Raw genomic sequence first — 25065 nt, 5'->3', positions numbered from 1 at the left:
TGTGTGTGCGCACAGTAGCAACGGTTGTCAAAATTGATAAAAGGTCATAAACACGGTTCTGATAAATGTAACAGCTGCATAATGGAGTGAGATACTCAACGCTATTAGGATAAACCAGATCTAAATCCACTGGATTATAGCAATGTGTTTCAGCCATCATAACATCAACAGGAAAATGTGCTTTATACAAGCAAGAGACTGTGCATTGGTTTTCTTTTTAAATAAATTGATCTAGCAACAATTATGTGACAAGTGAACACCCCACAAAAACAGGAAAATAATGTCTGGAAAGTGGGGAATACTGAGGTGGGCTGGGCATGCACTTTGCTTGGAACATATGTGCGCGCACACACACACTATTGCCACTAAACTCATCTGAATCCAACTCCAATCCTGTAAATTCCACTGACGAGCTTCTCTAGAAGGCAACGACATGGGTTTGCAATGTAAACAGCGACTGGTACTGGATTTACCGACTGTTTTCAGCAAGAGGAGTCACTGACAGATCACAGTAGTTCCAGATGGCGGCCATTTTTATTTAGTTAAATTATCAGTCGCGTTCCCCCGGCTCGGACATTGCATGCATCAACCAATGATTGCGTGTCACGTCATCAACAGACAGATTGCTCTAACATACGATGTGGTTCGCTGATACTTTAAAATACCTATCCATCAATGTTCCCCAAAATCTTTTGGGGCACTGAGCAACTGTTAGGTCTTGTGAGCGAAAATGTTGTGGAACTTCCGGCGTGCGTTTACAGTGAACACTGAGACTGTACCCTTACAGTTTTAGACAATAGCCTATCGGCTATTTGAGCATAATGTAGGCCTACCAACAAAATCAATGGAGCGAATCCCATAATATTTTCACCTGGAAATAGGTTTTGATTTTTTTGATGTTGCCAACAGTAGCCTCCATATGGTGTTCAATGCAGGCCTATTGCATGAGACTTTTAAAAACGTTTTTACATTATGAAGGGCATGCCATTAATTCATGATTTTTTACTTGGTCTGCAAGACTGTGGGCCAAATAGGTGACTGTACATGGCATTGTCTTGTGTTGTATAATAATACAAAATAAAATGTGTTATTATTATCATACAGAGAATAAGACCATGTAGGCTACCCCTCTGCCCGTGGGCTTATTTACATATTCAAGCCTGTCTCAAAATACAACACTGCCCCTTTAATTAAGACATACATTTTTTTACCTGACTAGTTTATCAAACACAAGAATGAAATGTAGCCTACACATTTTGTGCTCATGTAGGAAGCAGCAACTCCCCATTGCTGACCCATACTTATCTATAAATGAGCTAATAACTCGCTAACTAGCAAAGAATATGAACAAATGTGCACAGGTGTGGCCCTGTGCTCTGATCTGAATTGATCTGAAAAGCACATTCACTCACGGGTGGCTCTGTCTACAAAAAAATCACAAACTCGTTCTTACAAAGTTAGATTTGTTTTGTTTTGTGGCATTGAAAAGGGGCTGATATAATGGTGATTCGATCACAGAAAAAACGTTGATCTATATCGTGCAAACTAATGGGGCGAACTCAGTGAAGTTCAGTCTCTTGTGTCTCTGCGCGGCAGTCCTGGAGGAAGTGCGTGGCCACGCACTCCCGCAGTTTAGAAGGAACATTGCTATCCAGGCGTTGTAAGATCGGCATGCATCAGCAATGCCTGGGCAGAGGAACCCGCCCCCTATCTTCTGTCAGTCACTTCTGTGGTTGTCACCATGGAAACTCACAAATCAGCATGCAGAGCGGCTATGTCAGACTAAGCAGCTATTTCACAAGGCATTAACCCTAAAGTGACCCTAAAAGGTTAAACAAGGTGACGTTTAATTACATTTTTCTTTTTTCTCATCAGCTTTTACTGAAATATTTATTTTAATAATGTTGCTGTCAGTTAAGCTACATTTCTGTCTCTCATTGTCAATGTGTACCTGATATTCCTGAAAAGTACAGTTGAAATGCACTGAATGCACGTGGACAAATCTCTCTTGATGCAAGTTTTACTCCTCTGAATCAAAATATATATCAAAATGATGTTACTACACAATCTTTTCCCTATGGGCACTACATGGGGAATAGGGTGCTATTTTGGATACACAATATGTGTAATGGAGTTTAACCATCAATCAGGTAATGTACAGAAAAACAAAGGCCACAGGGATACAACCAAGGAAACATAGAGATTTAAGTTTAATTTACTTCAATTTAGTTTCCTTGGATCAAACTTTGAAGTGAACCAAGTCCCAACGAGAGGTTTGTCCGTTCTGTAAATGAGGGTCCTATCTGTGAGGCAAATACTAACTTCCACTTAAGTCAAAATGATACCGTCTCAAAGTGTCTTAAGTGGAAGTTATTGTTCACCTGTTTGTGTATGGAGGGAGGGTGGGAGAGGGAGTGAGGGTTATTTGTTACAGACAGAGCATTAACACACCCCTATTTCCACCCTGTCCCCCCTTTATAATCCCCCCTTTCCCCCTCCTATCCCCAATTGGATGCTATCGACTCACCTTCACTCACCCAAATATGTTTTATCATTTTCAAGAAGCGCAGTTAACCTGGCAGTGTTAAAACTGAATGAACAAGGCCTGTTGGACAAATTGAAAAACAAGTGGTGGTACGACAAGGGAGAGTGTGGCAGCGGCGGAGGTGGCGAGAAGGTTAGCCATCCTTGTGTCAGCCCCATGCCGATTGGGTAAAACTGTTCTCGTGGTAACAGGTGCATCTGCCGGGGCGACACCCATCGTGTGACCAACAGTGCCCCAGTGGCACATACTATAGTTCTGGACGTGTTGAGAGCGATTACTGTCAAACCACAAATATTCGCTTTTGGTAGATGTTAATATTGTTCACCTATTTGTAACCTAAAGCTTAAATGAATAATTTTTGAAGATACCTTGAAGTCAGTCACATTGTGTAGTCCCACTAAACACTACATTGTGCCTGCCATAAATGTACAGTATCTTATGGCGAAACGTGAAGTTGTCCTTCACGGGGCTTCACTTGAAAAAGAGATGTACATCTCAATATGACTTCCATAGTTAAAAAATTGATAAATATATATATTTTTAATTATTTTTTAAATTTTTATTGTTGTTGACTTTGGTACAAAATTCTGCCAATAGTTGTAGCTTCACAGTAATAGCCTCTGATTGGTTGTTGTGAGATAGGCCTCGGCAGTATGTGCCCGTTCCAGAAAGCGATGCAGTGGGGGCCCCATGTATATTTCTGTAGTGCTCAGCCCCTCAGGCACCCATAAACCAACCCCCTAGCCCCCTCTCCACTACCACGAGCATAGAGACATGTAAACCAATGGGGCCCCTGTCTCTGTCACTTTCAGCTGTTAAGTGCTCTGTATGGGCTCTTTACATTTTTGACTGAATAACATAAAATAACATGTCCTATGATGTTATTTATGTTATTTCCCCCCCTGACCCCTCCCCGACCCCTCGACCTCACACGTGCGGTTTCGAAGAACTCCAGTAAACCTAGCCGTGTTGAAACTGAGTGAATCAGGCGTCTTAGACAAGCTGAAAAACAAATGGTGGTACGATAAGGGCGAGTGTGGACCCACGGCCTCAGGAAGTAAGGTCAGTCTCCTGCAAGTCCTGGGACCACACCTCCTCACTGACTGTTCTGTCACACTGATGAACCCCACCGCAAACAGACAGATAGGAAGATAGGCAGACAAGCATGGAGGCAGGCAGGTAGAAAGGCAGACAGACACAGGCAGATAGAGGCAGGCAGACAGAGAGGCAGGCAGGTAGCCAGGCAGACGGATAGGGAGGCAGGAGAGCAGGCAGGCTGGCTGACACACACACATACACACACAAAGATAGGACAGAGAGAGACTTAAGGCGTAGCCTGAGGGATACAATACATCCCACTAGAAGGCATGCTCACAATTCAGCGGTAGCAACATCACAGCAATGGTGAAATGAAATGGTGAAACCTGCAGGATCACATTGATATGGTTGTCACCTGTATCTGTGCCACACTTAGTAGTGTATACTTAGTAGTGCACTTAGCAGTGCATGTATTAAAGTTGTGCAGTTGTAATGTCACGGCAGATTATTAGTATCATAGAAGTAGAATGAGTGGAACAGGCATGGAACCTCTTACCTTGACTGGTAAACTCTATTATATTTCCATGAATAGTATGCCAGTCATTCTAGCCCATTGGTTCTAGTACGTTTATCCATTGGGCAATACTCAATCATGTAAAGAGAACTCCTGCCTCAACAAAGCAGCATGTAAACACCTTAGGGTCAAAAGTACTTGTCAAGTGTATTTCCTTGTCATGTATAATTAAAAAGTAGATCTCAGGTTTTGAAGATTTGTTTGAAAGTTCTCTCCAACACTCCAATCAGCAGTAGATAAGATGCAAGGCAGCATTTCGTAAAATCTCAAACCTAAACAGATTCCTTTTGACAAGGAAGCCTCCCCTTTAGGAGCAGGCGACTAACCTGAAAAGTGGGATATAAGAAACGTGAAAGAGCTGCACCCTTTGTCTTAAATCACAGCGTCTAATTACACAATGACTATAAGCAGAGATAACAGAGGGCTAGGGAGCTACTTGAGAGTGGAGACCAAGGACATTTCTAACTGAGTCATTTAGGCAGCTAGTGAATTTAGAATAATTGTTTTCCTCCTTAATTGCTGTAAAAATGTCATAGTCACACTTTATCAAGACATCATTAGATTGGTTGGCATGGGAACATCATGGTGATATCAGCTGTAGCAGTAGCCACAGAGCTGAAAGCAAGAGCAGGTCTGAACTGGAAAGTGTATATATATGTGTGTGTGAGTTTGGCAAAGTGTGTTTGTGTGTGTTTTAGATTTGTCAACTATGTATTTGTGCACGTGTGTTGTAATGTGTAATATAATTGCCTGGTGCAGTGAATTCGGAAAGTATTCAGACCACTTGACATTTTTCACATTTTGTTAGCCTTATTCTAAAATTGATTAAATCATTATTTTCCTTCAACAATCTACACACAATACCCCACAATACCCCAGAAACAGTTTAGATTTGTTTTCCAATTTATATATATTTTTTTACTGAAATATCAGATTTATGTAAGTATGCAGACCCTACACTCAGTACTTTGTTGAATCACCTTTGGCAGCAATTACAGCCTTGAGTCTTCATGTGTATGGCGCTTCAAGCTTGGCATACCTGTATTTGGGGAGTTTCTCCCATTCTTCTTTGCAGATCCTCTCAAGCTCTGTCAGGTTGGATGTGGAGCATTGCTGCGCAGCTAATTTCAGGTCTCTCCAGAGATTCAAGTCTGGGCTCTAGCTGGGCCACTCAAGGACATTCAGAGACTTGACCTGAAGCCACTCCTGCATTGCCTTGGCTGTGTGCTTAGGGTCGTTGTCCTGTTGGAAGGTGAACCTTCGCCCCAGTCTGAAGTCCTGAGCGCTCTGGAGCAGATTTTCATCAAGGACCTCTACTTTGCTCCGTTCATCTTTGCCTCGATCCTGACTAGTCTCCCAGTTCCTGCCACTGAAAAATATCCCCACAACATGATGCTGCCCCCACCATGCTTCACCGAAGGGATGGTGCCAGGTTTCCTCCAGATGTGTCGCTTGGCATTCAGGCCAAAGAGTTCAATCTTGGTTTCATCAGACCAGTTGAATCTTGTTTCTTATGGCCTGGGTACTTTAGGGGCCTTTTGGCGGGCTGTCGTGCCTTTTACTGAGAAGTGCCTTTTACTGAGAAGTGTGAATTTCGAGTCTCATAGCAAAGGGTCTGAATAGTGATGAAAATAAGGTATATCTGTTTTTTGTTTTTTATAAATTTGCAAACATTTATAGAAATCTGTATTCACATTTTCATTATGGGGTATTGTGTGTAGATTGATGAGGAAATTGTTTTATTTCATCCATTTTAGAATAAGGCTGTAACATAACAAAATATGGAAAAAGTCAAGGGGTCTGAATACTTTCCGAAGGCACTGTATATATGAGTAGATATGTGAGTATGTTTGCATGTGTGTGTGTTCTCAGCCCCCCACCACAGCCACGTCTCTGATTTCCTGTCTGCCCTGTGTCTCTCCTCCAACCGCCCCAGGACAAGTCGTCTCAAGCCCTGTCGTTGAGCAACGTGGCGGGGGTCTTCTATATCCTCGTGGGGGGCCTGGGCCTGGCCATGCTGGTGGCCCTCATTGAGTTCTGCTACAAGTCCCGGAACGAGGCCAAGCGAATGAAGGTGGAGGCACCGACGTCTGAACACCACCACCCAAACCAACACCACCTCCCCCACCACCTAACCCCTAGCAGCCCCCATCCCAGCTGCTCCAACCCCAGAACAAGCCCTCAACCCAGTCACAGTCCAGGCTACAGTCCTGGCTATAGTCCCGGCCACAGCCCCAGCCCTTCCCCAAGCACCCAAAACTTAGCCATGTGTAGTGAGGTTTTCGACGGTTACGGAAGCAATGAGGATGTTAAGATATAATGCTGGTACAGGAATAGCCCCTTCCATCCCCCACCCACCCCTCTAGGCCCCCCTTCTATGGTACTGTAAGTTGAACCTCCCTTATTGGCCACTAGCTAGCTTGCCTTGCTGCTGATTGACTGTGTGGCAATGCTTCCTCTAATTCTTCTGCTTTGTGATTAGCTTGTTTGTGGTCATGTGACGTCCTTGTCTGTCTCCTGGCTTCCCAGTGGGGGCTTTAATATGGCCGCAGCCGCTATTGTCTGTTTGGCTGCAGACAATGGGCTCTATTTTAACAAACCTAACACAATGGTAAATCTTAGCGCTGGCGGTAGCGTTATAGGTTCGGGGTTGTGCCAGAAATAGTTTTGCTATTTTCACAAATTAATAATGGACACAGTAGCTGGTGGTGGCAAAAGCCTAGATTGTGATGAATAAACCAGTTGTCGGTGTTTCAAGGCTTGGCCCCTCACTTACCAATTAGAACAGGCTCCATATGTGGTTGCTTCAAGTTGTGTATTTATGGTCTTTTATGTGTTGCATTGTCATCAACTCCAATTCAAATGTTAGTCCCTTATAGCCTAGTTAAATATGTTTGCGGCCTTTGATATGGCATTATAGGACAAATTAATACAATAGTTTAGAGGAGCTTGTCTTTGGTTTTCGGAGGGGCACTCTTTGAAAATGGGGATGGGTAACCTTCTTGAACAAGCAAAATGCAGGTATGTAAATTGTGAACAATGAAAAGGCATTAGGTTTAAAGAAAAACAATGCTGCTTAACCAGCCTTGACCAAGGGGAAGGTAGGTTATGCTTGGTTTTTAATCAAATTAAACAAAATGGGGGGAGCCAATCGTTTCTTATATTTCTAATACGAGATTCACCGGCACAAAAGGCACATCTTTTCTTCCATGGGCACTGTGAGTCATGGCTAGATAGGCTGCGCTTCCTCTCTCAAATTCCATGCCATTATCAACTGATTTGCCATTAAGAACTGCTTTTTATAGGTCTTCCAACTACCCATTAGAGCTGCATGAAATTGTCACTTTTGCACTTGTTTTTAACCCTTTACTCTTGTGGAAATTGGCATATATGGATAGGGTTACATTGAAATGTTTCTTCAAGAAAAATATGGAAAGCATATGCATAACCATGGTAGCAATTAAAAATGTACAATTTGGAGATTATGGGAAATGTTAGACTAAAGGTGAGAACACAACAGTTTTCCTGACACAAGACTAGATCCAAATATTACGCTGTTGATTTTATGTGCGTTTTACATTTACTGTACTTTTCACCGCATTTGTTGACAACAAAATCTGAAAATACTCTGGATACATTCAGTAACATGATAAGAATATTCTTGAAACATTTGGGGGTAGGTGCAACATAAGAAAAAAACCTGGCAAGGGTTTGAGTGAGTGGTCTAACTAGAGTGTCCAAGTGGCCACACACCTCTCCAAAGTGTGCACAGTTCCTAAGTCATTTCAATGCCCTTTTATGACTAAAGGAAGAGTCTTCAACTATAAGGTGCTTTATGGAGCTCTCCCAGCTGAGGAACTAGAGCAAGCAAACTTGTAGTTGTTTTCTTTGGAACACAGCCCTGCACCCTTGCCTTTACACCACTACTGTGCTTGTTTACGCAATCCAAAAACTGTCCATTATAAATCACAATCTGTGTCAAGTGGGCATAATTTGAAAGCTTGTGCTATTGCCAACACGACTAGCTAAATTATAAAATATGATCGTACAGTGTTAAGCTTTCACTAGGCAATTCAGAGAAGTAGACAGTAATTTTGGAGCGCATAGAATGGAGTAATGAGTGTCTTCAGATGTGGTCCAAGGCAAATTTTCTTCGCAATACAACAAACACAGGCTCATTATGTTCAAGACAACCCAGGGTATAACGCCATGCCATCTTGTTACTGTACTGATCAACATAGTGATCATAAACATTGACCCTGTATATTACATGAGATTTATAATATGGAAATGTGAAGTGCACATTTGGACTAATGGGTGTTTGGCTTGTGACATCAAAGCGATATTTATTATTGTTAAAATCTTTAAAAACGTTTCATCTTTCAAAATACAGGGGTGTCACTTTGGTTTCATAAGTGGTGGGGACATAACCTGGCTGGGGGTACTCCCCGAAAATGTTTTTGTGGCATGTAAAGCTAATTTCCTGCGTTTTTGCACAACCCAATATGCAGACTCTATTTGGAACAAAAATTAGGCAAAAAATTCCTCCTGACAGAGCTGTTGTAACTGAGTCAGGTTTGTAGGCCTCCTTGTTTGCACATGCTTTTTCAGTTCTGCCCACAACATTTCTATGGGATTGAGGTCAGGGCTTTGTGATGGCCACTCCAATACCTTGACTTTGTTGTCCTTATTAAGCCATTTTGCCACAACTTCGGAAGTATCCTTGGAGTCATTGTCCATTTGGCAGACCCATTTGAGACCAAGCTTTAACTTCCTGACTGATGTCTTGAGATGTTGCTTCCATATAGCCACGTAATTTTCCTTTCTCATGAAGCCATCTATTTTGTGAAGTGCACCAGTCCCTCCTGCAGCAAATCATCCCCCAAAATGATACTGCCACCCCCGTGCCTCACGGTTGGGATGGTGTCCTTAGGTTTGCAAGCCTCCCCCTTTTTCCTCCAAACATAACGATGGTCATTATGGCAAACAGTTCTATTTTTGTTTCATCAGACGAGAGGACATTTCTCCAAAAATCATGATATTTGTCTCCATGTGCAGTTGCAATCCGTAGTCTGGCTTTTTTATGGCGGTTTTGGAGCAGTGGCTTCTTCCTTGCTGAGCAGCCTTTCAGGTTATATTGATATAGGACTCGTTTTACTGTGGATATAGATACTTTTGTACCTGTTTCCTCCAGCATCTTCACAAGGTCCTTTGCTGTTGTTCTGGGTTTGATTTGCACTTTTCACACCAAAGTACGTTCATCTCTAGGAGACAGAATGTGTCTCTTTCCTGAGAGGTATGATGGCTGCGTGGTCCCATGGTGTTTATACTTGCGTACCATTGTATGTAAAGATGAACGTGGTACCTTCAGGCGTTTGGAAATTGTTCTCAAGGATGAACCAGACTTGTGGAGGTCTACAATTTTTTTTCTGAGGTATTGGCTGATTTCTTTTGATTTTCCCATGATGTTAAGCAAAGAGGCACTGAGTTTGAAGGAAGGCCTTGAAATACATCCACAGATACACCTCAAATTATGTCAATTAGCCTATCAGAAGCTTCTAAAGCCATGACATCATTGTCTGGAATTTTCCAAGCTGTTTAAAGGCACAGTCAACTTAGTGTATGCAAACTTCTGACCCACTGGAATTGTGATACAGTGAATTATAAGTGAAATAATCTGTCTGTAAACAATTGTTAGAAAGATTACTTGTCATTCACAAAGTAGATGTCCTAACTGACTTGCCAAAACTATAGTTTGTTAACAAGAAATTTGTGGAGTGGTTGATAAACGAGTTTTAATGACTCCAATCCAAGTGTATGTAAACTTCCGACTTCAACTGTACATTAACACACAGTAAAAACAAATCATTCATATAATTAATCTCATTGGACTACTAGGACTGTAGAGCTCTTTTTACTATTTTTACAATATAGCTGGGTCGACCCGTCCTGTCTCTAGGGGTCCACCATCCTACAGCGCCTCAACACACCCCACTCAGCTTTAGGATCTTGGTGCCCCTTGCTTAGTGGTGTTGCAGATTCTGGGGCCTTTCAGAACAGATGTGTATATATGTATATATATATGTGTATATATATATGTATGTGTGACAGATCATGTGACACTTAGATGCACACAGGTGGACGTTATTTAACTAATTATGTGACTTCTGAAGGTAATAGGTTGCACCAGATCCTATTTAGGGGCTTCAAAGCAAAGGGGCTGAATACATATGCACACACCACTTTCCCTTTATTTATTTTTCCTTTCACTTCACCAATTTGGACTATTTTGTGTATGTTCATTACATGAAATCCAAATAAAAATCTATCTAAATTACAGGTTGTAATGCAACAAAATAGGAAAATCGCCAAGGGGGATGAATACATTTGCAAGCCACTATACCAGGTCTTCCTCTATCAATCCTTAATACAGTTTGGAAATCTGACCCTGCTGAGACCCCTGTCACCATCTGGTCCTAAAATGAGACATGACAAAGAATTATCTTGGTGTATATTTATACACTATATTATCCAAGAATTGAATCAATGGTTCAATAATTGAAATGACCATTATTCCCAGATCCCAGACTGTAGCTTTAGCTGCTGTCCTGTTGCTACTGTAGGTCTACCCATCTTTTTATCATTCACTGATATTGTTAAAAAATTCATCCGAGCTCTGGTCTTCCCTGGCTGTCTGACCCTGCTGTGACCCCTGTCACCATCTGATCCTGCTAGACATGATGAGTAAAATGTTGTGTACTGACTGCACTAGAGGGCTGCATTCCTGCAGGATGCCTTGCAGTTGTTTTTTTTTCAACAAAAAAAAAATTGCTGCAGGCAGGAGCGGGTGGTTAGACAGATGACTTCGGGATGAAAATATTTGTGTTGTCCCACAGAGTATTTGGAAACTGTCATCCTTCTGCTTTGTATGCGTTAGCCTACCTATTGTCTTAAAAGCACGTATTTTTCGCATTATTTATACACTCAAAATTCAACTTCAGTAGCTCTCATTGTCTCCTACCTCTCCTAGTTGGGCGTGAGAGTTCAAGTGCGCCTAGTATGTGTGGTCTCATTGAAATAGAGTAGGTTGACTACATGGGCAGAGAATCGCGAATGGGCAGTTAGTTTACTATAGTGTCTGTATATAAATATTGATAATGGAAAGAAGTGGAGGGCGCTCAACCAACGTGAGTCGAAGTTCAATCAAAAAATGTAATCATCATTGAAAAGGCACAATGCGCACATAGGTTAGGCTACTATGGTGAGCGAGCATTACACCTTTTCATTTTCAATACGTAACCCATTTATTTGTCTCTGCCTGAAAATCGTCCTTCGAAAAGGGAAGCTGTATCCTATAGGACTATGCAAAACGAAGCAAGTGTTGCTATCGTCATTCTTGCTGTTTCCAGTTCAGTAGCCATACCTGTGAGATCAGGTGCGCATGTGGTCTCAATTAAATAGAGTAGTAGGCTATAGCGTATGTATACATGGGCGTTGAAGCACGGAGCAGTTATCTTTCCAAATAAATGTACTTGCTAAATAGGCCCATGATTAGGCTATAGTTTACTACATTGCCTCGGAATAGGCCTACATATTGATCACCCTTATTTCTCCCGTCTGAAAATCTTCCCACTCCTAAAAGGTAGGCTATAAAAATAGCTCAAGAGAAAGTTTAAGTCTCTCCAACTCTGCTCTCTTCAAACTACATCTAGCATATTGGCTGATAGAGCCCAGTAATACAATATAAGGGCCATGTGAGAATCTCTGGTAACCTATTTCTTAAGTTATTTTTGTGCATTTGATATTGGCTGTAGGCCACAAAAAGTGCTGGGACCATGGCTGCCAAGTGAGCTGTGTCACACATAAGCCTAAAATAACACTGCGGGACTGCAGTTGGACCAGTTCTGGTGGTAGCGGGTGCGAGTCGAACAGAAAGCCAGCAGGTGGGGATGAAGAAATCGGTCCTGGCTGACCTCTACTACTGTTTACCATGACAGTGAAGCCTGTAATGTGGGAGCTGTTTATTACTGTATCACTGTGAAAAGTAGGGATTTAGTTAGGGAAACTGACCGATCAATAACGTTACATTGCCATACTGACCAACAAAACTCACATTGATGTTCTGACATTTTTTCAGTGCAGTCTTCAAACGTTTAACCGATGGTTTCATTGTTTGATTCATGTCTAGCTAACATTAGCCAACTTTTGGCCAGCTCTCTCTCTCTCTAACAGTATATCAACTGGCGAAAGCTAGCCAAGTCAATTTACTTCTGTTCTGAAATGGGACAAAACAAAAGGCTACAAAACATTTCCATACAAACAACAGCTGTCCGATAGTAATAATAGCCACCTTATATTGCTATCTGGCTGCTAGAGGCTAGAGCTGATCTAGATTAACTAGAGGCTAGAGCTGATCTGGCTGTGGTTGCTACTAGCTAGCGTAGCTTATTCATTCACCTCAGCCGAGACGGGATGAAACATTAGCTAACATTACATGTCAGTTACAATACTACTGAGCACTGCAAATAAACACTAGTTTCGTTTTTTTCTGTTACGTTAAACAGCCGTTACCTTCCCAGCTACATCAGTCAACTAAAGAGTAGCCAGTTTCTGCTCTCTTTTACAACTTGGTGAAAAAGCACAACACATACACACTGAACTATGCTCAACTCTCCTGTGCTAGTCCAGCCAGCCTTCCAGAAGCTTTGCCTTCACACAGCCTGTCAGTCCGCTCTGTGGTGTCCGTGTGGTCCTAAAACACAGCCTTGCCGTATTTTGTGTCACATTGCAATGATACAACTGGGGGGAGACAAAAATGCAAATGCAGAATGTGGGGGGGACACACCCATACAGAGCTGTGAAGTATAGCATGTATAGCATGTTACTGTACAGCCACTGTGTTCTAATTTAGGTACTTAAACGTATCCAAATAGGACATTTTCAACCCGTATACAGGTACGAGTGTAAAGGGCTACAGACACGCCTCAAATATTGCCACCCCTCTCCCTCTGCGCAAGCGAGCTCAACGTTAGACATGCAGGTAAATTGCCAAACCTGGCATTAGGGCTGGAAAATGCCCGTTTTTACATGATGAAATTGCAAACTAATGTTCATTTGACACTTGCGTCTCTTTAGCGCCAGCCAAAAATAGAGCCCAATGTCTCATGCTGTTGACTGACAAGTGTTACAAATTTCCAGAAACTTTCTCCAAATTCCCAGATTTGATAAGAATCACAGATGCAGGAATCCCTCCCCGCTTATTCCACCCTGATTCTGGGAATGCTCCTACCGGGATTTCTGGAAATCTGGGAATATCAGGGTAGTTTCCCAGGCTTTCCAGGTATCCCAGTTTGAGGATTTCCTGTTGGAGTATTCCCTCCCTGCTTATTCCTTCCATGAATCCTCCAAACAGAATTTCTGAGAATTCTCAGGTTTTCAGGTTTTCTGGTAATGCTAGTTGGAGGATTTCCTCCCTGCTTACTGTATTTCCTCCTGATTCCGGGAATCTTCCAAACTGGATTGTTTGGGGAAAGTTTCTGTAATTTCACAACCCTAACTATGACACCCAGGCACTTGCTCCTCTATCTAAACCAGAAGGGAGAACCACAGGTTTTAATGAGAAAACAGCCCCATGCACACATAAAGCTAGATAAAGCAATATAACACTGTACATTATTGGGGAGTTAAAGCCTAAAGTAAGTGGAAGATAACTGCCCCTCTAAGAGTTATATTGATTTGAACTCCTATCTCTAAGATATTTCCCTCGGGTCCAGAGATATTAGACTTGCAGATCTACAGTCTCAGTCTCAGTATGTGTCTGACGTGGTTATGTGTCCCCTGTTGGTGCTCTCTCGACTCCCTCTTTATTCCCTTTACTGTTGCTTGGTCAGCTGCCCTGTGGTCCCTCACCCACACATGAATCATCCATTGTCTAATAACCATAGTAGTCAATGTATTAAATGTACACATAAAGCGACGTAATAAGAAATTATTATTGAATGGCCCTGATGGATGTCCTGTAATTATGTGGTGTGACGTTGGATGTAGTTTCTGTACGATATTCATCCCCGACGTTACCCATCTTCATGATGATTCCTGATCTTAGAGCTTTTTGTTGTGATTTTGTAGTGTGGCAGGGTCCGAAAACCCATACTAGCACCCTAAATAGTAGGCCGTTTGAGTTTGTGAAAAAATACAGTTTTATAGTATGTGACATTTAGAAAATTGAGTATGCTTTAAATGCCCGGACGTCATACTAATTTCGGCTTCTCATGTAGTATGAATGAGTTGTAACCTTTTCAGGAATTTCATCCCCACAATGCATTCAAACCGGATTAAAAGGAGAGCTTCGATGTTTGATAGTTCTCTGAAAGTAAACAAAAAAACGAATTGAAGATTGGAAATAAGACGAGAAAATATCAAGCTACGGCCATGGCATACTGCATACTTTTTACTAAACATTACGTCACAAATAGTATGCGACGATGAGTACATTTTATGCAGTTTAGGTATGTAGTACGCTAGTATGAGTATTCGGACATGGCCAATGTCGATATGAGCTGACATGTTTTATCTGTCCCTCTCTCACCTCTTTTTTCTCTCTTTCTTTCCCCCTTGCTCACTCTTTGCCTCCCCCTCGTTCTTTCCCCCCCCTCTTTCTCTATCTGTTCCCCCCATCTTCGTCTAATTTTAATCTCTTCTCCCTACCTCCCTCTCCACTTCTCACTACCTCTCCCCTCTCTCTGTCTCTATCTCCCCTTTCTCTCTCATTACCCTTCCTCCCCCCACCCATGTCCCTCTCTTTATGCCCCCCCCACCACCTCCCAGCTGACCTTCACAGAGGCCATGAGGAACAAGGCACGCCTGTCGATCACAGGCAGCGTGGGGGAAAACGGACGTGTCCTGACGCCTGACTGTCCCAAAGCGGTCCACTCGGGCCCCTCACTCCGCCAGAGCTCCGGCCTGGCCTTGGTCTCCTCCGAGCTCCCGTGAAAACCAAAAACCTTCAAAGTGCCTTAAAAAACTACCTACCCACAACCACCATATACCACAAAGACACAGGACAAGCACCACCCTAACCGGACACCACTATTGTCTGGGAAGAGAAGGACTATCTAACGTTGTGGACATTTTCTAATGTAGCAGAGATGGGGACTCTAGTGAATTGGTGGTCATTTTAGAAGGATTTCTGTGGAAAAGTACAATCTGGATTTTCACTATGGTCACGCTGGGGCTTATTGTAATCACGGTGGCGTTTCTCGGTGGAGAGGTGGAGATTGCGTCTGACATGTTCCACTCAAGACCCTGTACCAACTTACCATACCTCGCACTGGCGAAGGAAGAGGAGGAGAAACGAGAGTCAAGTGAAAATTAAAAGTAAATGACCAGAAAACTGTAAACTTTAAACGTGTAACTGTGTATCTCTGGGTTGCTGACTGTGAATTGGCAAACAGAATCACAATCAAAAAGTGGACAATATTTATTACCAGTTGAGAACAGTGTTTGAAAGACAACTGTCAGTCAACAATTCACTAAATATAAATCCCTGACATCATGAGGCGGAGTGTCCCCCGGTGTCACCATGGAGATAAACTATAATTATTAACGAACTACAGTAACTCTATTGACAATTAATATATGATAAATAAACTGTGAAGATTTAGTAAATATGTATATTCTGTGAAGACAAAGCTAAAGAAAAAATATTTGCGGTACATAGAGGAGACTGCATAACATGCTTGCTTTTTCAACAGATGTAAATAGCTGATTCGGTAGTGGACAGAGGACTGTTCTCTTTTTGTAAACATCTTTAAAGAAATAATTCATCGCAATAATGGATAAGACGTTTGAGGAGAGACATTGAGACAGTGTTTTATTTCTTCGATGTTCAGTACACAGAGTACTGTGTTCAGAAGACAGAGTGCTGAACATTCTTGCTCAATGTTCCATGGGTATAGTATCAACTCTGCCCATCCAGATACCTGTTCCCTACATATTAATATATTCAGCGATGAATGTTAACTAGCCCCACCCAATCCTCTAGCCCCACCCCATCCTCTAGCCACACCTCCTCACTGTGCAGTCGTAGACCAGAAAGTGTCTCTCATAGACCAAACTTTACATTTAAGCCCTTTACTTGCGTTTCCGCTGTCAAAATCGAACTATATATCGTTCGATCATTTTTTTTTTGTAACGAACAAATACACAAACTGTCCATCTCCTGGTTTTTCAGCGTCTTTTCAACGTTCATGGCTGTTGAACGTCTCTTATCTGGGTAGATATTTTAGATTATTGTGTGTGGAGAGTATAACGCAAAAATGAAATGTGAAATGAGAAAAAAAAAATGTTCTCATTGCTATATTATTTTGAGAGTCAAAGCTATTTCCTATACAGTATTTATTAATAAAAAATCATGAAGAAGAAGAAGACACTGTTTGTATTATTGAGCCATGGTCAAAGCTTTGGCCCTCAACACTGTGGATCCTCCGTAGCAGGCTGGACACTATAGCAGAACATGTGATCCCCTCCCTCTCATTGAAGTTATTAATGCATTGTTTGCAGAGGTCTCAACTCATGGCTGATGGAGGGACAATCTCTGGGCCCATGGGCCACAATAGGACACTGACTTTTATTAAGTCGTCCTTTTGTCTATTTCATTTTCAACTTTTTCCCCAAAACCTGCTTCTGCTATTGTTATTGTCGGACAAATGTGTGCAATGTTTTCAATGTTTTCATTTGCTGCACATATATACATTCATCCAGTCCGTACACACGCACATCAGTGGAGGTTGCTAAGGGGAGTACAGCTCATTATAATGGTTGGAATGGCATCAACCATCAAACACGTGGTTTCCATGTGGTTGGTATCATTCTATTGACTCCATTCCAGTCATTATTATGAGCCGTCCTCCCCTCAGCAGCCTCCACTGACACATATACACAACATGTATACACACAAGCACACACACACACACACACATAGACTGGAGGGACCTTATTGCGTGAGAATAAACCAGCTAAAATATTTCAGGCCATCTGTTTTGGTCCTGCCATATGTCTGTCAAATTTAAATTAAACCATTCAAATCTTTATTTTGATCTTTTTTGGGTAAAAAAAAGGAAATCCAAAGGCGTTGTCACTGTGTCTTCATTGTGGACAGGGTGAGAGGGTTCTGTGTTAAATGGATGAATGTACTTGAGTGTGTATGTGAAAAATGTTTTATATAACCCTGTAACACACTCATAGGGTGAGATTCAATCAAAGGTGCATTGTCGACTGCTGGGAGAGCATATTTAAAAGTCATATCTGCATCATGAATTGTGTTTTTACAATAAGAATACAAAACTATTTTGTGTTTAACTGACAATAAGTCTAATGTCTTATGTAAAGGCTATATGTCATTTGTATCTGATTTTTAGAGGGAAGACCACTCTAAAACAATCTTTTTTTTTTCATCTTTTTTTTCATTTTCCACTGTTGACAGAGTCCCAAAATGTTTTGCATGTCAGCAATCGAGTTTTCAAGATTTTGGACATTCAAGAAGAAGTGTCACCGGCCACAGTATCATGATGATGCAAAATGCCACCGTGTTTACGTGAGCATTAGGCCCCATACACACGCAAGCTGTTCAACGGATGTACATCACACATCGGGTTATACAACGGATCACAAAAATATCTGTTATCAGTTTTGTGTCACCAAAATATCCGTTGTATTACAACTACTTGTTAACTGATTGTTAAATGATCTGTTGTACAACCTGAGTGTGTACGGGGCCTTACATTTGATATCCTCCTAATGTAGGAGTGCCACAGTATCAAAGAATGGCAGTATTCTATTGGAAGCTACAACCCAACTACAAACATAACAGATGGTCCAAGACACAGAGATGAAACCATCCAATCAGGTTGACGCTGCAGTGACCGAACAGTGGCAATAAAGCCTATGTCTACGCACAATGGCGACCCTGTGTAGTTGTGTAGAGTTACAGATTTGGTGATTTTTTGCCATTTTGTGAAGCTCATTGCGTTCTTGTGTTGTAGATATAACTGAAGCAGACCAACCCTGTTCATGTTCAGCCTTGACCTTCCCCTCCATATCACGGTAAACCATGGTCGTGCTTGCACCAAAACACTGTGTACTGCTATACTATAGCTACTAGCGATGTAAACAGGGACGCAGGCTGTGGTGGCTGTAAACAGCTGAGCTGAGGAACCAAGACATACGGAGCCAAGGGGACAGGATGTCTGCTGTAAGACAGATGTGACAACACATGTCAGAAAGGGAAGACAGCAGGGTTCTGACCTCCAGAGGAAACCAACATCAGATCAGCCTGATCGAGCTGCCCGACCGTGGTCACATCCTCACTGAGAGTCAACAGGAGTAGGGAAGGGGGGGGGGGGTAAAGTGCAAGAGGGATGCTGTTAGGCAGACATTGATTTGGCAGGGATGAGTCCTTTGAGTATAAAAAGGCTAGTCATCTGTGAACCCCCGAAAGGGTTTCATCCGCCCATCCACCTCCCCTGCATCGGCAGGTTTCTTCCATTGGGGCCAAGAAGGAGGGGGGTCTTCATCCATGTATTGACTACAGAGGTCTCAATGCTATCCCCACCAAGTACCACTACCCCCTCCCCTTGGTGCCAGCCGCCATTGAACAGCTCCGCGGGGCCCGGTTTTTTACTAAGCTGGACCTGCGGAGTGCCTACAATTTGATATAGGAGGGGGATGAATGGAAGACAGCCTTCAGCACGATGTCTGGGCACTATGAGTACTTGGGGATGCCTTATGGATTAAGCAATGCTCCGTCTGTGTTCCAGGCATTTGTGAACAAAGTGTTTCGGGAAATGCTTGGGCGTCAGGTGGTTGTGTATATCAACGACATCCTGATCTACTCGGCCACCTTGACGGAGCACGTTGCCCACGTCCGGGTAATTCTGTAGCCCCTCCTGGAGAACCATCTGTACGTCAAAGTGGAGTGCTAGTTCCATCAGGCCGCTGTCTCCTTCTTGGGATATCGGGTCAGCATGCAGGGAGTGGTTATGGAGGAGAGGAAGGTAGATGCAGTCAGGTCATGGCCAGTCCCAACCACCATAAAGGGACTACAACGATTTGTGGGGCTTGACAACTTTTACCGCCGCTTCATTAGAAACTTCATCTCCATCACCTCTTCTCTCTCCTCAAAGGTGATCCCCTAAGTTAGTGTGGAATCCCGCAGCCGATGAGGCCTTCCGCTTACTGAAGGGGTGTTTCACCTCCTCCCCATTGCTGAAACACCCAGATCCTACACTGCCTTCATGGTGTAGGTAGACGCCTCAGAAGTGGGTGTGGGGGCCATCCTGTCACAACGTCAAGGTAATCCACAAAAATGTTATCCATGTGCATACTACTCTAAAAAAAGTGTCTCCTGCAGAAAGGAACCTGGCGGTGAAGTTAGCATTAGAGGAGTGGAGACACTGGCTGGAGAGCGCCATGGATCCGTTTCTCATCCTCACCGACCATCAGAACCTGGAGTACATATGGACAACGAACTTGCGCCAATCAAGGTGTGCCCTTTACTAGATTCAACATCACCCTATCATACCGCCAAGGTTCAAAGAACATCAAAGCCGATGTCCTGCCCGTCTCCATGATTTGGGAAAGGTTCCAGTCCTGAGTGCACCCATCATACCGCCCTCCTGAATCCTTGCCCCGTGCTTTGGGATATAGATGTGGACATCTGCCAGGCTCTGGAGTGGGAACCGCGCCTGCTACCTGTCCTCCGTTCCCAAGGAGGTAAGGGATCGGCTATTGACCTGGGCTCACACATCCCTTGCCGCTGGACACCCAGGTATCATCTCCGTTAAATACTGCCCACCTTGGAGCAGGATATCCCCCGCTGCGTGAACTCCAGCTCCATATGTGCTCAAACTGAGTCTCCCCAACATGCTCCTGCAGAGAAACTCCTTCCCCTCCCTGTGCCTTAGCGGCCTTGTCCCATCTGTCTGTAGATTTTGTTACTGATCTTCCCCTGTCTAATGGTTTCACCACTTATGGTTGTTGTGGACAGATTCTCCAAATCCTACAGTTGTATCCATCTATCTTGTCTCCGTACTGCTCTCCATGTCACTGAGGCACTGTTCAAATCAATCACATTTTATTAGTCACATGCGCCGAATACAACAGGTGTACACCTTACAGTGAAATGCTTACTTTACGAGCCCCTAACCGACAATGCAGTTTTAAAAAATACAAATAAGAATAAGAAATAAAAGTAACAAGTAATTAAAGAGCAGCAGTAAAATAACAATAGCGAGCCTATATACAGGGGGTACCGGTACAGAGTCAATGTGTGGGGGCACCGGTTTATTTAATAGGTAATATGTAGATGAAGTTAGAGTTATTAAAGTGACTATGCATAGATGATAACAACAAAGAGTAGCAGAGGCGGAGAGGGGGGGCAATGCAAACAGTCTGGGTAGCCATTTGATTAGGTGTTCAGGAGTCTTATGGCTTATGGGGTAGAAGCTGTTTAGAAGCCTCTTGGACTTGGCGCTCCCGTACCACTTGCCTTGTGGTTGCAGAGAGGACAGTCTATAACTGGGCCATTCGCACTACCCTCTGTAGTGCCTTGCGGTCAGAGGCTGAGCAGTTGTCATACCAGGCAGTGATGCTCTCGATGGTGCAGCTGTAGAACTTCATCACTTCCCTGATTACTCCCCCTTTATCTAGCACTCCGTTGTTGTCACCCATCAGGCATTATTGTTTCTGTGTTATGTTCAGACGATACTCTTGTTCCTGTATCCCCTCTGTTTGTTCTTATTAAACTCATCGACTGCACCTGCTTCCTGATTCCCTGCTTTTACAACACCTTTGGCAGCCATTACAGCTGTACATTTATGAGGTAAGTCTCATAAGAGCTTTGCACATGTATTGTGCAATATTACTATTTAAAAAATTATCCAAGCTCTGCCAGTGTGTTTGGGATCATGGCTAGACAGCAATTTTGAAGTTTTGCATAGATTTCAAGCAGATTTAAGTCTAAACTGTATCTTGGCCACTCAGCAACATTCATTGTTTGGCTTTGTGTTGTCGGTTATTGTCCTGTGAATTCCTCTCGTAGTGTCTGGCGTAAAGCAGACTGAAGCAGGTGTTCCTCTAGGCTTTTGCCTGTGCTTAGCTCCATCCTGTTTCTTTTCATCCTGAAAAACTCCCTAGTTTTGCTGATTACAAGCATACTCATACCATGATGCAGCCACCACCATCCTTGAAAATAAGGAGACAGTTAATCAGGCATGTGTGGTGTTTGCCCTAAACATAAGGCTGTGTTTAGTTGCAGTATTGGAAGGTGCAGTTATTTCCAGAGGAAGGTGTAGTTATTTCCAGAGGAAGGTGTAGTTACTTCCAGAGGAAGGGGTAGTTATTTCCATAGGAAGGTGTAGTTATTTCCAGAAGAAGGGGTAGTTATTTCCAGAGGAAGGTGTAGTTATTTCCAGAGGAAGGGGTAGTTATTTCCAGAGGAAGGTGTAGTTATTTCCAGAGGAAGGGGTAGTTATTTCCAGAGGAAGGTATAGTTATTTTCAGAGGAAGGTGTAGTTATTTCCAGAGGAAGGTGTAGTTATTTCCAGAGGAAGGGGTAATCATTCAAAAATAATGTCAACCCCTATTATTTCACAGAGTGAGTCCATATAACTTACGTGATTTGTTAAGCCAAAGGCTTGCCTAAAGAAAGGGGGGGTGAATACTTATGCAACAACTATATTTCAGTTATTTAATGTTTGTCGATCAATGACAAATTACAATTGAATCTATTTCAATCCCACTTTCTAGCATAACACTGTATGTCATGTTGTCTCTGGCTGTAGCAGCCTCCTATTATTATTATCTAATCATCATCAATCATATTACTTTACCGTTTAGAAGCATGTTAACACTATCATGGTTTTATGGTACCATTGCCATTGTCTGGTGACCAGAAAAATATGTTGACGTTCCCCTGAGCAAGGCAGTTAACCCTAATTGCTCTGGATAACGGTGTCTGAATTACTCAAATGTACAGAGAACAGCAGGTGTCTCACTGTCACAATAACCCATTGTACGGTGTATACCCACTTGAACAAGACAACGTCAACCTTAAACTGCGCCAGCTCTTAGGCAAATATGATATATCATACATTAAGTCAATATCTATGCTATTACATGGAACAAGTTAACCTTGTCCCCAGGCTCAATTGCTACTGCATATTCGGTTTGAGAGAGAGAGATGGCTGGGTACGAGATTAGAAACAAGACAACCTGTTTCCCATAATCATTTTAAAGGGGCAATCTGAGGTTGCTACATTTTGGACATATACATACTGTATGTATATAAATATATGATACTGTATGTACCCATTGATTTTTTTATGAAGAATATAACTTATAAATGCCTCATGATCTGAGTTCAACTGTGGTATCCCACCAGATCCCGAAATAAAAGCTTGTTTCACTCCAATGTTTGTAAACAAAATCAATGTAAAAAAAATATTTAAAAAACAGGGTTAAAACTATCATTTTAATATCATGGATGGTCAGATCTTGCAGCCATAGTTCTGTCTATGTAATGAACACGAGGGGAGAGAGCTGGTTTCAAGTGCAGGGCGCAACAGGTGATTATTGCAAAGGACCACAGGAGGAGGCAGGTAGCTGGGTCCAAGGGCAGGCAGAGGTCATACACAGGGGGTCCAAAAGGGCAACAGTACAGGCAGGGAAAAGGCTAGGAACGTAGTCCATGAGATCAGGCAATAGGTAGATAATAGGAAATCCGATAGGCTAAAGTACAGGCAGGGAATAGGCAAAAGACATTGTTAGTGAGGCAGTCAAAAACTATCATAGACAGGGGGGTTAAATTACAGGAAAAACAGTGCTCAGAAAGCCGTGTGTCAAAAACAAACAATACCTCACAGTGATGGGTGCAAAGAACTAAACTAAATAGTGTGTGATAATGACATACAGGTGTGTGAACAGGTGATTAGAATTCAGGTGATTGGGATCTGGAGAGTGAGCTGCGTTCAGGGGATCTACGTGTTTGAGGGTGTGAGTTGGAAGCAGAAGTTACAGTATATGAATTTGAGCATGGTTATTTTTCTATAGACCCATCCCTCATCTTTTTACTGATATAGTTGCGGGGAGTACGCTTTGTTTTAATTGCTGATTGGCGCTTTAAGGCTAAATTCAAAGTTAAACCCTTTGTAGGAGCATAGTTATATCTCTGAGTTGTTTCCCCAAAGCCATCGTTACTAAAGTTGTACTTGAAAACACTGGTAAGTAAACGACTGCCTCAGACCACTCATAGAACAGGTAAGTGCTTCGTGCCCTCCTGTGTCACTTGCACACATTAGATCTCAGCTAAACATCGAATCAAAAAGTTTATCGTCTCTCTGTGACCTCAAATAAATACCAAGATTACAATTTTATAAACAAGCGAAGCAAGGACGAGGGCAAAATATCTAATGACGCACTTAACTGTTCTATGAGTAGTCTGAGGCAGTTGTTAAATTAAGAGCGTTTTCAAGTGCAACGTCACTGGCAATGGTTTTACTGAAAAATATTTAAGATTCAAAGATGGTCCTCCAATGGTTCTAACAATGGAATGTTTTGGGGAAACCCGGCCCAGGGCAGACAGTGTCTTGGGACATATTTGCAGTGATGCACTACCAAATGTTCCACTTGTTTTGTTAGTTACTCAATGTCAGATAGCTGAAACTGTGGGGAGAAACTCAGTGAAGGCCATGGAGCTTTCTGAAAAGGAGATAGAGATGACACTACCACCTAGTAACAAATGATTTAGGGATTGAATTCAAATATGAGCAACTTGAAGTGTTTTGAGCCTTCGTGCGAGGGGAGGATGAGGCGGTTGTGCCAACAGGCTTTGGGAAAAGACTAATTTACCAGCTAGCTAGTTCTCGTCTTCAAGAAACTACAAAAACAGCCTCCAATTCTGCCAGTCGTGTCCCAGCTAAAGTCTGAGGTGGACGGAGGACCAAATCCACGAGGCAACAGCCCCGGGTCTTAGAGCGGTGGTTGTGTAGGAAGACAAGAACACTATATGGGAGGATTCATGCAACTTTGTCTTTGGAAGTCCAGAAAGATGATTGGAGATGACCGGAAAAGATGTGTTGGCCCCAATCGTATACAGCTCCAATATTGTCGGAATCGTTGTGGATGAAGTCCATGTGATATACAAATGGTATATTCAGTGACCTCGAGCTGTATTTTGATATAGAATGACATTGATGGTAATAGCGATGGATGTAATGTCGGAATGGAAATTATAGTGATGACACACCAGTAAATGATTGATTGAAAGTTGTGCATTTGTAGAAACATAATGATTAAGAAATGTTTGTTTGCATGATAGATGTAGCTATAAGATATTGAGTAGCCTAAATAAAGTGGTAAATGACTAGGTGTCAGGCAGCATATGGGCTGAAAGATGCACTACTGAAAGTGCTTTTACTATATTCAACTATGGGAACCCCACAACATTTGCTTATGCAATAACTACTAGCATAGTAATCAAATGTGCTTTAATATCTTTACATTGTTACAAATTAAACATTTTTGGGAATTAAGAATCTATAGCATTACTTTTAATCACAGTCAGTACTCTAACAACAGTATCTGTTTTTTATTTTATTGTATTTTATCTTATATCTATATCTTCTTTATTTAACCAGGTAGGCCAGTTGAGAACACCTTTATTTAACCAGGTAGGCCAGTTGAGAACACCTTTATTTAACCAGGTAGGCCAGTTGAGAACACCTTTATTTAACCAGGTAGGCCAGTTGAGAACACCTTTATTTAACCAGGTAGGCCAGTTGAGAACACCTTTATTTAACCAGGTAGGCCAGTTGAGAACACCTTTATTTAACCAGGTAGGCCAGTTGAGAAC

The 25065-nt window shown here is 42.4% G+C and overlaps 1 protein-coding gene across 4 annotated transcripts in view; it reads left to right on the top strand.

Annotated features, from left to right (window-relative positions):
* Positions 1–16350, top strand: part of LOC109892910 (glutamate receptor 4) — a 165233-nt gene extending 148883 nt beyond the window's left edge. Inside the window, exons 14-16 of one of the 4 annotated variants that reach the window (XM_020485781.2) lie at positions 2563–2677; positions 6094–6231; positions 14985–16350. In XM_020485781.2, the coding sequence (XP_020341370.1) occupies positions 2563–2677; positions 6094–6231; positions 14985–15149 (418 nt within the window). In that variant the 3' untranslated portion in view covers positions 15150–16350. Of the gene's footprint in view, positions 1–2562; positions 2678–3492; positions 3608–6093; positions 6232–14984 lie in introns of those variants that run through there. The other 3 variants (XM_020485782.2, XM_020485790.2, XM_020485787.2) reach the window with 3 other exon arrangements.
* The last annotated feature ends 8715 nt before the right edge of the window (positions 16351–25065 follow it).

The sequence above is a fragment of the Oncorhynchus kisutch genome, linkage group LG6 (genome assembly GCF_002021735.2).
Source record: "Oncorhynchus kisutch isolate 150728-3 linkage group LG6, Okis_V2, whole genome shotgun sequence".
Taxonomy (NCBI): Eukaryota; Metazoa; Chordata; class Actinopteri; order Salmoniformes; family Salmonidae; genus Oncorhynchus; species Oncorhynchus kisutch.
Note: the sequence above shows the minus strand (reverse complement) of the source record. Positions and strands in the feature narration are given on the sequence as shown.